At 50.2% G+C, this 13,465-nt stretch overlaps 2 protein-coding genes and 1 long non-coding RNA gene across 19 annotated transcripts in view; 1 reads left to right on the top strand and 2 right to left on the bottom strand.

Moving 5' to 3' along the window:
• Positions 1-149: 149 nt before the first annotated feature.
• On the bottom strand, positions 150-903 carry LOC141413653 (uncharacterized). Its single transcript, XR_012438389.1, has 2 exons — positions 762-903; positions 150-522 (listed from the first exon to the last, which is right to left on the bottom strand). It is a non-coding gene; the product is annotated as an uncharacterized lncRNA (long non-coding RNA).
• Positions 478-11,413, top strand: Arfgap2 (ARF GTPase activating protein 2). Of its 2 annotated transcripts, XM_020179142.2 has the most exons (17): positions 478-610; positions 778-896; positions 1,461-1,533; positions 2,064-2,195; positions 2,287-2,367; positions 3,208-3,289; positions 3,579-3,635; positions 4,439-4,480; positions 4,835-4,887; positions 5,355-5,491; positions 5,577-5,708; positions 7,875-8,003; positions 8,083-8,217; positions 9,280-9,406; positions 9,527-9,620; positions 9,738-9,856; positions 10,266-11,413. In XM_020179142.2, the coding sequence occupies exons 1-17, from the start codon at positions 539-541 to the stop codon at positions 10,284-10,286; spliced, it is 1,605 nt and encodes a 534-aa protein (XP_020034731.2). In that variant the 5' UTR covers positions 478-538; the 3' UTR covers positions 10,287-11,413. The 2 variants fall into 2 exon arrangements, with proteins under 2 accessions (XP_020034731.2, XP_020034733.2); XM_020179144.2 differs by lacking the exon at positions 4,439-4,480.
• Cstpp1 (centriolar satellite-associated tubulin polyglutamylase complex regulator 1) overlaps positions 3,064-13,465 on the bottom strand; it is a 220,558-nt gene continuing 210,156 nt past the window's right edge. For 13 of the 16 annotated variants that reach the window (XM_074044760.1, XM_074044797.1, XM_074044798.1 and 10 more), the window contains 2 exons: positions 11,461-11,610; positions 3,064-9,657 (listed from right to left, as the gene is read on the bottom strand). In XM_074044760.1, the coding sequence (XP_073900861.1) occupies positions 9,573-9,657; positions 11,461-11,610 (235 nt within the window). In that variant the 3' untranslated portion in view covers positions 3,064-9,572. Of the gene's footprint in view, positions 9,658-10,652; positions 13,461-13,465 lie in introns of those variants that run through there. The other 3 variants (XM_074044771.1, XM_074044763.1, XM_074044769.1) reach the window with 2 other exon arrangements.

Here is a 13,465-nt window from a genome sequence, read left to right as displayed (position 1 = left end):
TCCAGCCCAGATTAGATTTGGTTTGTTGTGAGTCTGGATAATGGGTTTTCACCTGAGCGGGGACTCCCCCTCCGGGGATGCCCTCCTCCCGTCCCTCGCCCAGTGTGTGTTCCCTTTCTGGCCGGTGGGACAAGAAAGACTTGGAAAACTGCTAGTCATTATTCATTTATCCATAACTGACCCAAGATAGGCCCTGGGCCTCCCGTCCTCTTGCAGCTCACGTCCCCACCTTCTGGACGTTCGGGTGTCTGAGCGGCGCTGGCGAGGAAGTTTGGGCCGGCGCGCGAGCCGTCGCCTGCCTGGCTGCGATTGGCCCGGCGCGGAGGGGCGTTCACTCTCTTGACCATTGCAGAGCTCCCAGCTGCTGACGTCGTGTTCCTGTCCCGCCGGCTGCTCATTGGTCCAGATCTGGTGGAATCACCCCACCCCCTGCTGGCCGGGACCCCGCGGTGGCCGGCGGGGTTAGCCCGCCTTCCCCGCCGCGGATTGGCCCGCCGCAGCACGCGTCTGTCGCGGTTGTGTCTGGGAAGGAGAGAAAATGGCGGCGGAGCCGAGCAAGACCGAGATCCAGACTCTTTTTAAGAGGCTTCGCGCAATTCCAACCAACAAGGTGCTTAGACGGGAGGGGCGCGGGGCCAGGCGCGGGCGGAGGGGAAGCCTCCCGCTCCCTGGGTCCTGAGGGAGGGAGAGGAGCGGAGGCAGGTGGTGTTCTTGGGGTTTTAGCGCCGGCCTCGACCCTGGGCCTCTGACCATTCGCTTACCGTCTCCTCTATTCAGGCCTGTTTCGACTGCGGCGCCAAGAGTCCGAGTTGGGCCAGCATCACGTATGGTGTTTTCTTGTGCATTGACTGCTCTGGGGTGCATCGCTCACTGGGCGTCCATCTCAGCTTTATCAGGTGGGTTCTCCGCGCCGTTGCTGAGCTTCCACCCGACCTGTGATCAGCGAGAGTGGCCACTTTGACTTGGACCGCTCCGAATTTGGTGTTCAAAACATACGGGCTGAGCCGGGTGTCTGGTAGCCTCCTGCGGGAGGGAGCCGCCTATGCGGGCCCCTTGCCACATAGTCAGCTGTCTCCGCCTTAACTCCATTCTTTCCTCACATACTTGAGAGTGAGCGTTAGTGTAGGGAAAGTAGCTGCGTTGGCCTTGTTGCAGATAGATCGGCCGGCCCAACAGTTCCCTAGTGACACTGTGACCATCCTTAAGGGGAAAGCCAAATCCGAGCTTGCCTGCCTGAGAATGCGACCTCCTTTCGGATCTGCGGAAGTAATTAGTACCCTCTGGAACAGGTGAAGAACAAAGCTTTCAAGCACAGGGTAGAGTGGAGGAAATGGGGGCAGTGACTGATGTATGTTTCCTGGACGCTTACAGCAGCCCAAGGCAAATGACAGGTGTGGGCTTGCCAGGGATGCTTGTCTCCGAGTATCGGCTGGTAGGTGACACACAGCCCTTGTACACAGGTCCACAGAGTTGGATTCCAACTGGAGCTGGTTGCAGCTGAGATGTATGCAGGTCGGCGGGAATGCCAATGCGGTAAAGCTCCTTTTACCTACCCTCATCATCTCCCTATGCTTTTGCCTGGGTACTAACGTTGCAGTGACTTCCTTGGACTTTTTTGGTTTCTCTGTTTAGAGGGTTTTCTGGTCTATACCACCAGTATACACTTGTTTCCTAAATTTGGAAATTGGTCACAACTCCTCTCACAGGTACTTCAAATTCAAACTAAACTGGGAAAAGGCCAGGTAGCTGGGGCCTCCATAGTCATTGAAGTCTTGGCAGGCTTCCTAGAAGGAGGACAGGTACAATGAGCATGGTGTGCTGTCCTCAGTCAAGGTTGGGTGAGGACTGGGCTTCATTCTTTTTTATCTCAGGGTATAGGAGGAGGCATGGTATTTTTTTGCAGGAATTTTGGAAGAACTTCACCTCTCTGAAAAATTGCTGGTGTCAATAGTGTGTCATCCTGTAAAATAATAATTCAACTATTAAAAGGAGGCGTCTCATATAGACAATACATTTTTGTCAGGTGAGAATTATCTATAGCACTGTTCTTTGCTTTGCTCTAGACGGCCTTTTTCCGCCAACATGGATGCACAGCCAATGATGCCAACACTAAATATAATAGCCGAGCTGCCCAGATGTACCGGGAGAAGATACGTCAGCTGGGAAGTGCAGCCCTGGCTAGGCATGGCACTGATGTAAGCGCTTCTTCCTGGACTTTTGGAGCAATTAGGTAGGGTTAGGGAGGTATTCAGTGCCCTGTGTTTTATGGGGCTTTCCCTCTTCCAGCTTTGGATAGACAATATGAGCAGTGCTCCTAGTCACTCCCCAGAGAAGAAGGACTCTGATTTCTTCACAGAACACACTCAGGTGAGTACCAACAGGAGAAATTTACCCCAGTTGTTCCTGACAATTGGATTACTTACCAAGACCAAGGCCTCTGTGATCATGGCAAAGATGGCCCTTGCCTAGAATGTGATATTTCAGAGAACGTCTGGGGCTCACTGAGTTGGTGACTGCTGCCTGCTAGGGAGACCAGCAGGTAGGCTGCACCTACTGCTGGTAGGTGTTTCTTCCTTCTGTGAGTAGGAGTACAATAGGAGGATCCCATGTGAAATGGACCCCTGTGAATTGGGGTGGTGGAGAGGAAGAGAAGCTTCTCAAAGGCTCAAGCAGTCTTCAGCCACAGACTTTTTCTCGATTTTATAGAAAAGCACTTTAGTTGGGGGACAATGAGAGATTTCCCTCCCCTGTTGGCGCACTGGATGTTAAAGTCAGATTCTCAGTTTGCATCCCTGCTCCTCTACTAGGCATTTCTTTGATGTCATATCATTTAACGTGTCAGAACCTCAGGTTCTAAAATTTTGACATGGTGTGATTAGCTATCTCATAGGGCTTGTTGTAATGATAAATGTGTTTGTATGTGACTAGTTCTTAGACTTGTGCCTAGCACATGGTAATTGCCTAAGAGTTGTTAGGGGAATAGGCTTCAGTCCCTTGACTGTAAGTAAACGGTTAGGTGTTGGGGCGGGGGGAGTGGGGCTTGCATCATTTTTCCATGGTGAATTGCAACTGTAATTTTACCTGCTAACCTCCAGTCTCCTTTCCTCATGGCTAGTAGTGGGGCCTTGTACCCACAAGGTACTTGTAGGTTCTTGGTGCTCCTTGCCAGCAGGAATGGCTCACCGAGGCTTCTGGCCTCCTTTTCAGCCCCCTGCCTGGGATGCGCCAGCCACTGAGCCTTCAGGGATCCAGCAGCCAGCCCCGTCTGCAGAGAGCAGTGGCCTGGCACGTGAGTTCAGCCCAGATTCCAACTGAGTGCCCTGGCCTTGGGAAAGGACTGGGAGCTAGGAAGGGTCTAGCTAGCTAAGGGAATAGGAATGTATGTGAGGGGGTGGGTGGTACTTCCTATATCCTTGGGTGGGATGAAATTCATATCAGTCCCTTGGAGGAAGTGGTGGGCTTGTATCTTTTGGTGACCAGCTGAGGAAAGCCAGTGACTCTTGTTCCATCACTTCTCTTAAGGGGAGGTTGCAGGATGCTAGGATCTCAATACCTAACTCCTGTCATTGCACCTACAGAGCCAGAGCATGGACCCAACACTGACCTGCTTGGCACCTCACCCAAATCCTCTGTGGGTCAGTATAACAGCTGGTGGGTGTAGGGTGGCTAGGAGAGGGTGGGCCTCAGTGTTCTTTCCAGATCTGTGCTGCCTGGTCATACGGATTAAGGCCACAGGAGACTGAGCTTCTGACTTCTGGGGTTGGGAATGTGATTGACTTTAGAGCTGGTTCTTTGAACTGTCAAACGTGGATGGGTTGCCTCTGAGTGTGGAGCGGGATCTAGCCAAAGAGACTAGCATGAGACCAGACACTTATCTCTGATATCAAGCAGGGCTGGCCTGTCTGTTCCACTTCATGGGGTGGGGTGACAGTTCTGAACTGCTGCTGATGGCTAGAGGTCATGTGACACTGTCCTTTTAAAGCCAGTACCTGTCCTTCAGCTCTTTAGCTCTTTACTTTCTTTTTGGCAGTACTGGGGTTTGAACTCAGTGCCTCACACTTGCTAGGTAGGCATTCTATCACTTGAGTCACTCCACTAGCTCTTTCCTTCCTTCCTTCCTTCCTCCCCCCCACCCCACACACACTGGGGCTTGAACTCAGGGCCTCAAGCTTGTTAGGCAGGCACTCTACCACTTGAGCCACTCAGCTCTTTTCAACTCTTTGGTGGCCTTCAGACTTGGTTAGGGTAAATAGTCCCTTTGCTGACGTTGGTTCTGTTGACTCTTGGGGGTTGGGGCAGGAAGTCAGCAGAGTGACTGTCCAACTCATTCCGTGAGAAAGCTGGTATAGTTTGGTTCGAAGCAAGCCCTGTGTAGGCCTCTGGGCTTGGGAGGTTCTGAGTTGAGCTCCATGTTAGCCATAGTCTGTTTTTTCTCCAGGATCCGTGTATTTGTCAGTGAATGGGGCCCCTCCTGCCAAAGGTAACAAGCAGTTGCTTGGGGAGCCTGGCCCTGCACACCAGCTCCCTACTGTAGGAGCTGAGGCTAGCATTTAGCATCTGCCCCTGCCTAACAGTCTTCACTTTGGTTTGGGGACTTTAGTCGCTTATGCTTTAGGTCTAGGCACCTGTTGCAACTTGCTGGGAGCAGTAAGCTCCCCTAACTTTGTCTTTGGCCTGGACACCCTAGGTTGGAACTGGTGGTGGCAGCTTTGTGTTTCCTTGTCTGAAGCTATTCTTTTTAGGTGCTCTTGCCATGAAGCTGCATGGTGTGGACTGAGCTGGTGCTTCTGACCTTCCTTTGACCTAGCTTATGCCCATCCTCTTTCTTACACAGAACTGAAAAGCTCCATCATTGGCAAGAAGAAGCCAGTAGCAGCTAAGAAAGGGGTAGGTGGGGGGAAGCAGTGTGGTAGGGTGGTTAGAACTATAGTGGACTGCCTGAGTTCACCCTTGGACTCTTACCACGTACTAGCTGTATGACTTTGGCAAAGGCATTTAACTTGTCTGAACCTTGTCTGTGACCGGGATTTAAAGATGTCCATTCTCAAGAGGCTCTTGGGAGCAGTCAGTAAAATTGAGCACATCTAGTACTTAGCAGAGTGCTTGATACACAGCAGGCCCTAGTCAGCATTAACTGATGCCCTTATTCTCTGTGGCCTCTGGGGTTAAGTGAGGCATGTCACTCCCGGCTCCAGCAGAACCACTGTTCTCTGGCCATGCTCATTGGGCTCCCGTTTCTGACCCTAAACTTTAAGAAGGACCATTCATTGTGAGTGTGGCTACAGTGTCTATGCCTGGGAGGGAGCAGAGGAGACTGGTTGGCAAAGTTCCATGTCACATGGTTCTCTCCCCAGCTGGGTGCCAAAAAAGGCCTAGGGGCCCAGAAGGTGAGCAACCAGAGCTTCAGTGAGATTGAGCGGCAGGCCCAGGTGGCAGAGAAGCTCCGTGAGCAGCAGGCAGCAGACGCCAAGAAGCAGGCTGAGGAGTCCATGTGCGTGTTCGCTGCAGAACCCCTGGCTTACGTGGGAGTTGGTGGGTAGCATGGGTACCAGCATCTGACTGTTTATTTTCTTCAGGGTTGCTTCTATGCGTCTGGCTTATCAGGAACTCCAGATTGATCGCAAGAAGGAGGAGAAGAAGCTACAGAATCTTGAAGGGAAGAAGCGCGAGCAGGCTGAGAGGCTGGGCATGGGCTTGATATCCCGAAGGTGAGGCTCAGCCATAGTCAGGGAAATGCTATTGTTTTTCTGGGAACCAAAGCAGAGTCTTCCCAGCAATTTAGGATTCTGTCCACTTAGTCTTTTATTTTTTGTTTATTGTCTTAAAGCACCTAGTACAGCGTTTGGCACACAGAAGGTATATGCCCTAAATATTTGCCATATGAGTGAATAGGATCATGGGCTATTTCAATACATTTAAGAGTTTAGAATGGTGTTTATTTGTGAGGACACTAAGGGCATATTGAGTGGTGAGACAGTTCTTTACTTTTCAAGATCTCCCTGAGAACTATAGGGGTTTAGTGTCCCTGCTCCATCCCTGGCCACTAAATGCCATTTGTGCTACCAGACAGTATAAAAACCCAAAATACTCCCTGTGGTTCAGATGCCACTGGGTTGGGCAGGTACCTTTCTGTTTCAGAATCACTGGGATTGTGTTGCTGTGTTTTTCTTAACAAAAGCAAGTACTGGAGAGCCAATGCATTTTGTGCTACACTGTGAGTTAGCATCTAGAGATTTTAGTAACAGTTGATTTTTGATCCCTCAAAACTGGGAATATTCAATAGTACCAGGGCCAACAATTTTGGCTTCACTTAACCTGTGCTAGTTAGTGGCTGGTCTTTTGAGGAGTAATGAGCTTATTATTGTTATGAGAAGTTACTTACTCAGACATGATGGTACTGTGCCTGAGGTATAGCAATCCCTTTTGTACAAATTTTTCAAATTTGTTGTTATTAAGCAACTTGCTAAGTCTATAGATACAGTAGATTTTGAACACAAAACTGATTCCATATTTGGTATTTTTAGCCATTGTGCTCTACTTCTCTGGAAGGAGATAAGGCTGGGTTTTTTTTTTTTAATTATTTTTGGCGGTACTGTGTTTTGAACTCATATCCTCATACTTGTTAGGCAAGCCCTCTACCTCTTGAGCCACTCTGCGCCAGCCCAGGGCTGGGTATTTTAACTTAATCTTTTAAAATGTTGATTGTGTTTTTCCCTTTCAGTCTGTGTGGTGCTAGTGTATTCACAGACAATCAGACAAACACACACTTTTAATTCTGAAAAGGGATTGAGGACTCCTCCCCTTTCCTGTTTTGGTCAGTGGGTTAAAGTCCATAAACAACTTTCCAGCTGTTTTTTTCCTTTCTTTTTTTTTAAGACAGGGTCTTGCTGTGTAGCCCAGGTTGGCCTTGAACTCACCATACTCTTGCCTCAGCCTCCTGAGTGCTGGGGGAATTACAGGCATGAGCAACCATGCCTGGCTGTTTTTTCTTCTTTGTAGTTCAACAGAATCAATTAATCTCTCTCTCTCTCTCTGTAGCTCTCACTCTCACTCTCAGTATTGGGGTCTGAACATGGCTTTGAGCTTGTCAGGCAGGTGCTCCATAATTTGAGACACACCACAGCCCCAGAATCTCTTAACTTAAACCCAGTTCACCCTATTTAAAGCACACTCCTTGGAGTTCTTCAGCTAGAAGTTGTTGATAATTTCTAATCAATTTATTTGAATCATATTAATCCTGAAAGTGCCTCACTGACAGAGCAGTGAGGCATCAAGAACCGTACTGCCTGCCCATTCCAGGCCTTCTCTGGGGGAATGCTGGGACCAGATCCAGGTCTTACGTCAGACTTTGCTAGGAAATGCTCTCCTACTCTTCCTCTTTGTTTTCTTCTTTGTCATGTTCTTCCTTGTGCATGTGTGTATCTGTCCTAGGCTCATGTGCAGCAAGGCTGGGAGAGACCATTCTGGTACATTTTGTGTGTGTGTGTGTGTGTGTGTTTTGCTTTTAGCGGTACTGGGGCTTGAACTCAAGGCCTTGTACTTGCTAGGCTTTGCTAAGCAGGCACTCTACCACTTGAGCCACTCCACCAGCCCTATCTGGTGCATTGTTATTAAAATGGTTAATAGGAAAACAACCATTGGCTAGGAAGCACATTTTTGAGAAAACAAAGCAATGTGTCTACACTTCCAGGGTATGCTCCCCAGGTCATCATGCAGTGCCTAGCAACTTCTGCCTGGTTGGCCCAGCTGTGCACAGGCAGAGGGAGAAGGCTTTGGGTGATGCCTGAAGTAGACCCAGCAGCTGGGTGGCTGTTCTTGTGAAGTGATACTGATGCTCACTAGTGGACTCATGCCTGTTCCACTTTCCTACACAGCTCAGTCTCCCACTCGGTGCTGTCTGAGATGCAGGTGATTGAGCAGGAAACCCCAGTGAGTGCAAAATCCTCCCGCTCACAGCTGGATTTGTTTGACGATGTTGGAACTTTTGCCTCTGGACCCCCAAAGTAAGGCTATTGCTGGGGCATGGACTTTGCTACTTCATTCCTTATTCAGATTTTCTGAGCCACTCTGCTGTCTCCCTAGGTACAAGGACAACCCCTTTTCCTTGGGGGAAACTTTTGGATCCCACTGGGATACAGATGCAGCCTGGGATATGGACAGAGTAGAGGAGAAGGAGCCAGAAGTGACCATTTCAAGCATCCGGCCTATTTCAGAAAGGTAGAGTGGTTTAGGGCAGCACTGTCCCGTAGAACTTTCTGGAGTGATGGCAGTGTTCTGTATCTGTACTGTCCAATGTGGGTAGTCATTAGTTCTTTGGCTGTTAAGCCCTAACCTAAAAATGTGGCCAGTGCAGCTGAGGAACTGAATGTAAATAGACACATGTGGCTAGTGTCTACCTCAATAGACAGTGCAGGATTCAACTTTGGTTTGAGCTGTGCTTTATCACAGGGAGCCTGGCAGCTTCTTTTGCTTGGAATCTGGTTTTGTGGTAGGAGGGGCCTGATTTTATGATTCAGCCCTGACCTCCTTCATGAAGGCTACGTAATTCTGGTCCCTGTCTTACTGATCAATTGCAGTGCTGGGAATGAAACCCAGGACCTTATACATGCTAGGCAAGCTTTCTGCCAGTGAGCCCCTTATTTTTTTTGAGCTTTATTCCATCTTAATCTAGGCAATGTTTTCTTAGTAAGTTGCCTGCAGATAATTCATTTGTGAAGTGGAGAACTACCACAGGGTTGTTGGAAGGATTAAATGTAATGAAATTTGTAAAACCCCCTCGCCCAATGCCTGTGCATAATCAGTGCTAGAACAAGAGTGCCACGTACCTTTTCATCCACATTCGGATGCTTCTGGGGGGTACTATTGATAATCTTTGCAGGAGAGTAGGTATAAATCCAGTGTTAGGAAGATTATGTAGCTAGGAGTAGGATAGCAGCAGTGATGACATAGCTTCTTACACCTTCATGAAACTTTAGTGGTTAGGGGCTGAAACCTAGGCCCTTCCAAATCATATTTCCACTTTGCCTAATGTAGGTAACTTAGGCTGTCTGTGCCTTGGCTTCAGTGTGGAGAAGGGAGTGGGGGGGGGAGGGGCTTCCTGGTATCCCTTTGGAGGCTCCTCACCAGGGGAGAGGGTCCCTGAGACCCAAGCCACAGACAGAATAGAGCATGGTAAGCCATGGCCAAAAGGCCATCAGTTTTTTTTTTTTTTGGCTTCTGTACTCTGCTTCCCCTGGTGGTAATAGGAAGAGTCAAAGATGTTCCCTATCCACCCCTCAGAGCCACAAACCGGAGGGACGTGGAGAGCCGGAGCACGGGCCTTGAGTCCAGTGAAGCACGTCAGAAGTTTGCAGGAGCCAAAGCCATCTCATCTGACATGTTCTTTGGGCGAGAGGTAGATACTGAGGTAAGCAAGAGCTTCCTCCCTGCTTGGGCTTTGGGCTTTAGTACCAGTTTGGCTTGGCCTATATGAGTTCTTGAATCATTGGCCAGAAGATCCCAAGGCCTTACCTTTTCTTCAATACAGTATGAAGCCAGGTCTCGGCTACAGCAACTTTCCGGCAGCAGTGCCATCAGCTCTTCAGACCTCTTTGGGGACATAGATGGAACTCATGGAGGAGGTAGGGCTCCAGTAGAGTTATAGGTGTTGAGTGAGGCCTGTGAGCACAAGTGGAGGACTGTTGACTGGGAAGGGTTTCCTTCAAGACTCTGGGTTATACCTTCCCTTTCTTTTACAGGAAGTGTATCTCTAGGGAATGTGCTCCCTACAGCTGACATTGCCCAGTTTAAGCAGGGTGTCAAGTCTGTGGCTGGCAAGATGGCTGTGCTGGCCAATGGTGTGATGAATTCTTTGCAGGTGAGGCTGGGGAAGAGGCCTAAAGAGTAGTGCCTGGAGATTTGCCTTCTACTGTGTTGAGACACTGCTTCTGGATAGCTGCTGGCAGCCTTAAAGAAAACATTTGCTTTTCTTGAAGTGGCAGCTTACTTCTTTTCAGCCCTGAACTGGGCTGGGTCTCAGTGAACTGTATCTGCACTGATTTCCCCTTTGTCACCTTTACTACTCTTTCTTTTCCCTCCCAGCTTCAAAGGGGGTAGCTGTTATTTTGATTAGTGCCCAGCTTTCCCCTGCCCTAGCTCTAGAACTCCTACGGGGGCACCCAGTCCCCTAAAGTCTCAGTTCTGCAGCAGGGTATGTTGGGAGGCAGTGTGCATGCTGGGAAGCTGCTGCAGGTTAGAGACTGACTTTGTTTTCTCCCTGCTCCCAGGATCGCTACGGTTCCTACTGATCCATGATTCAGGCCTGTGGTGGTGACAGCAGCAAGAACCTCATTATTCCCAGGCCAGGGATACCTGCCTGTGGAAGCTGGGGACTGTTACTTTTTCTGTGTGGTGTGTGAGTGGGGTGACCTTGGAGGATCTTGGGCGAGGGAAATGGTCAGCATCAGCCCTTGTTCTTTGCCTATGGATTGAGCCCCTAGCCTCATCCCCTTACACCCTCTACTCCATGCTAGTGTCCTTCCAATCCTGCCCCAAAGCTGCTGCTCACTTGACCTGCTGTACTGGGAGTGAGGGGAGGGATTCCTTTTGGGTGGCTTATTCTGGGCCTAGCCCTTCCCTGAGCAGGGAAAGTACAAGGTTTTTGCAGGCTGAAGGATCCTTGTAGGTGGTCTGGGAGCTTAGGCTTCCATACTCTGGAGTTGCGGAGGCCTAACAAGAATTCTGCTGTGGACCCCAGGCTGGTCTGGACTTGCCACTGCTTTCATTGCTACCAGTGGCCTCTTCTGGGTGCCAGGAGAGGACAGAGGGAGGGGAAGGACCTTTGGGCCTTATTAAGGGCTAGAAACATTACCTGGCCCGTTTCATTTTGGATCGGCCTGGAGGCCTGAGTGATCTCTTGTCTTACCATCATCATTTGGAGCTGACTTCTGCTAGGGGTCTCAGAGCTCCTCCCTACTGTAACTGTGGGCCATGACACCCTTTGTCCGTGCCTGAGACTTTCCCTTCTTTCCCTGGTTGGTGCCCATGGTGGGTCTCATTTGCCCTGTGTCCTGACTGGATGCTGTGAGCATGCTCCTGGCCGGGGAAAAAGAGGCCATGAGAGACAGGCCTCAGCAGGCTTCTGGGACTCAGCTTTCTTCTGCATCATCCTGGGCTGAGAGTTCCCTGAACAACACCACACCAATGAGGGGCCTACAGCAGGCCTCACCCTTCGGCAGCTGGGCCATGCACTGTGTCATCCTTGGTGCCATCTTCCCCTGCCTTGTGGCAGTCTCGGCCCTACCTGCTGGTCGTAGGTTGGGCTCCAAACAACACAGACCACTCTTCTCCCATCCCTTCCCCAGAGGGACATGACTTTCTTTCAGGACTGTTTGTATTGAAACAAAATAAAGCCCCCACGGGGCCCTGTAGGTCAGTGTCCTCTCCATCCTGCCTCCCTGCCCATTGCGGCCCCTTGCTCACTCTCTGGGTTCCCACCGATACTGGTTGGGCGTTGGTGCTGAGGGCACTCTCTCCAGGGCCTCCAGCTTGTCTCTTCTCTGAAAGGCAAAGGCCCCTGGCTCCTCGCCCCTGTGCTGCTGTGCAGTCCGGTGCAGCCTCGACCTCACCACCCTGTTGCACGCGGAGGAAAGAGCTGGTGTTAGTTGGCCCTTTAGTTCATCTGCAGAGCCTTATGACTTGAGGGTGTGTGAGTGCCCTTGGCAACCCTATACCTCCCCTCAACAGGAGGTAGGGCTGGGGACAGGTTACTCATTGGAGTTATAAAAATATAAATATTCAGATTTGAGTGGGACCCTTTTAAGTCCTGGAAGAGTGAACATGTTTGTGTATACCCTGGCTTTGTTATCTCTTTCCTTATAGGAACCCCCTTATAGAGTATGGTTATAAACTGCTGATATGGGAAGTAGAGTGTTAGAAAGGACAGAGAGGGAGCAGGAGCCATGGGGCTCTAAGCCAGGGATTTCCAGTATGTATTGGAGGCTCTAGCTTTGGAATCATCTGGAGTGTTCATAAGAAATAAAGGCTTTGAACTCCATCCTAAGCTGGTGGGATGGGACTCAAGTTCTGTAATTTGCACAGCAGAATTAGAGAAACCTCCAAGGCTGGCAGAGGGAGCTGCTTTAGAATGGGCTTCCCAGGCCTAGCCTGGGCATTGCAAGGGTTTGGAAACCAGTTCTTGTACTTACCCAATGGCTGGTCTGGGCAGGGAGGAGCCCAGAAAATATGCCCAGTAATGATGACACTGACTTAGGAGGCTGCTTGCTTTGCCTGGATAGGTTTTACTTTCTGGAGGATAACCCTCCCTTCAAGGAAATTGAAGACTACCTGCCTTGCTTTCCCCAGTTTTAGGAAGCTTGTACACCTCAATTTTGTTTTGCTTATAGCTGTATCCCTACTCCCTGAATCCCCTGTAGGTGCTTGGCAAATGCCTAATGAAACGTTTGTCTAGAAGGCTGTGCAGTGCTAGCCTTTTGTGGTCAGGATCTTGGAAGATAGGGAACCTGGCATTGAACCCTCAAGGTGTTTCTTAAAGGCCATTCCAGTTGTGCACATCTCTCCTTTGAGCAGCTGCTCTCACTTGGGAGGCCAGTGCCTCTGTCAGCTGAGGCAAGTCTCCAAGCTAGAGAGGCCCACCTCCTCCCATTGTGCCAGAAAACCACACAAACCCGAACTCTCCTGATGGCTTTAGACTCACCACTTACCAGACACAAGGGACTTTATTCATTTCACAGATTTAACTGCTAGACACAAAGGAGACTTGAAGCAGATTTTGAAAGTGAGCTTCTTGCTCACCCTCCTCCCTTCCTCCTAGTGGATGACATCACCAGAAGGCCACAGTGGTATGTCTTTCCAGTACTTGCTCTCAGGTGTCAACCTTGACCATGCCAGGCCCTGCATTGCTATTGATCCCCCTTTCTGGAGCTACTGTGAGATGACCCTTTAAAGGGGACTAGCAGAGGTTAGCTGAGAAGAAACTGTTCTTAAGAGGTTAAGGAGGACTGCCAATAAAAGGCTGAGGTCAAGTCCCTTTCCCAGTGATGAGGTGGCTTGTCAGCCTAGGGCTTGACAAGCCCAAACAAGGGCTGACAGGGTCAGAGCTGGCTATGAAATATCTAGGGTCACTGCTTGGTTTGGCTTGGCTGATCACAGGTCTCTGGATGTGGCTGCTATTCAGCCATTTCATCAGCAGAGGGCAGCACAGCAAGGCGCTGGAGGAGGTTGGGTTGGGGTGCTGCAGGCTGGGCAGGAGCAAGGTGCAGGGTATAAAGAGGGCCCTTCAGACTTCTCAAGTCTCAGATTCGTCTGTCTCTTCAGTGGAGCCATCACTCTCTGCATCCACTTTGCGGGAGTGATGGAGAGATTTCCAGGGGGAGCCAACCCGGGGAGGGGTCCGGGAAGGGAGGCAGCTGGCCTCTGGAATGGTAGTGACCGAGCTGATAAGGCCTGGGACCTGGACCAGCCTGAA

The sequence above is a fragment of the Castor canadensis genome, chromosome 1, assembly GCF_047511655.1.
Source record: "Castor canadensis chromosome 1, mCasCan1.hap1v2, whole genome shotgun sequence".
Classification (NCBI taxonomy): domain Eukaryota; kingdom Metazoa; phylum Chordata; class Mammalia; order Rodentia; family Castoridae; genus Castor; species Castor canadensis.
The sequence above is the reverse complement of the archived record's forward strand: the minus strand, read 5'-3'. Positions and strand labels throughout refer to the sequence as shown.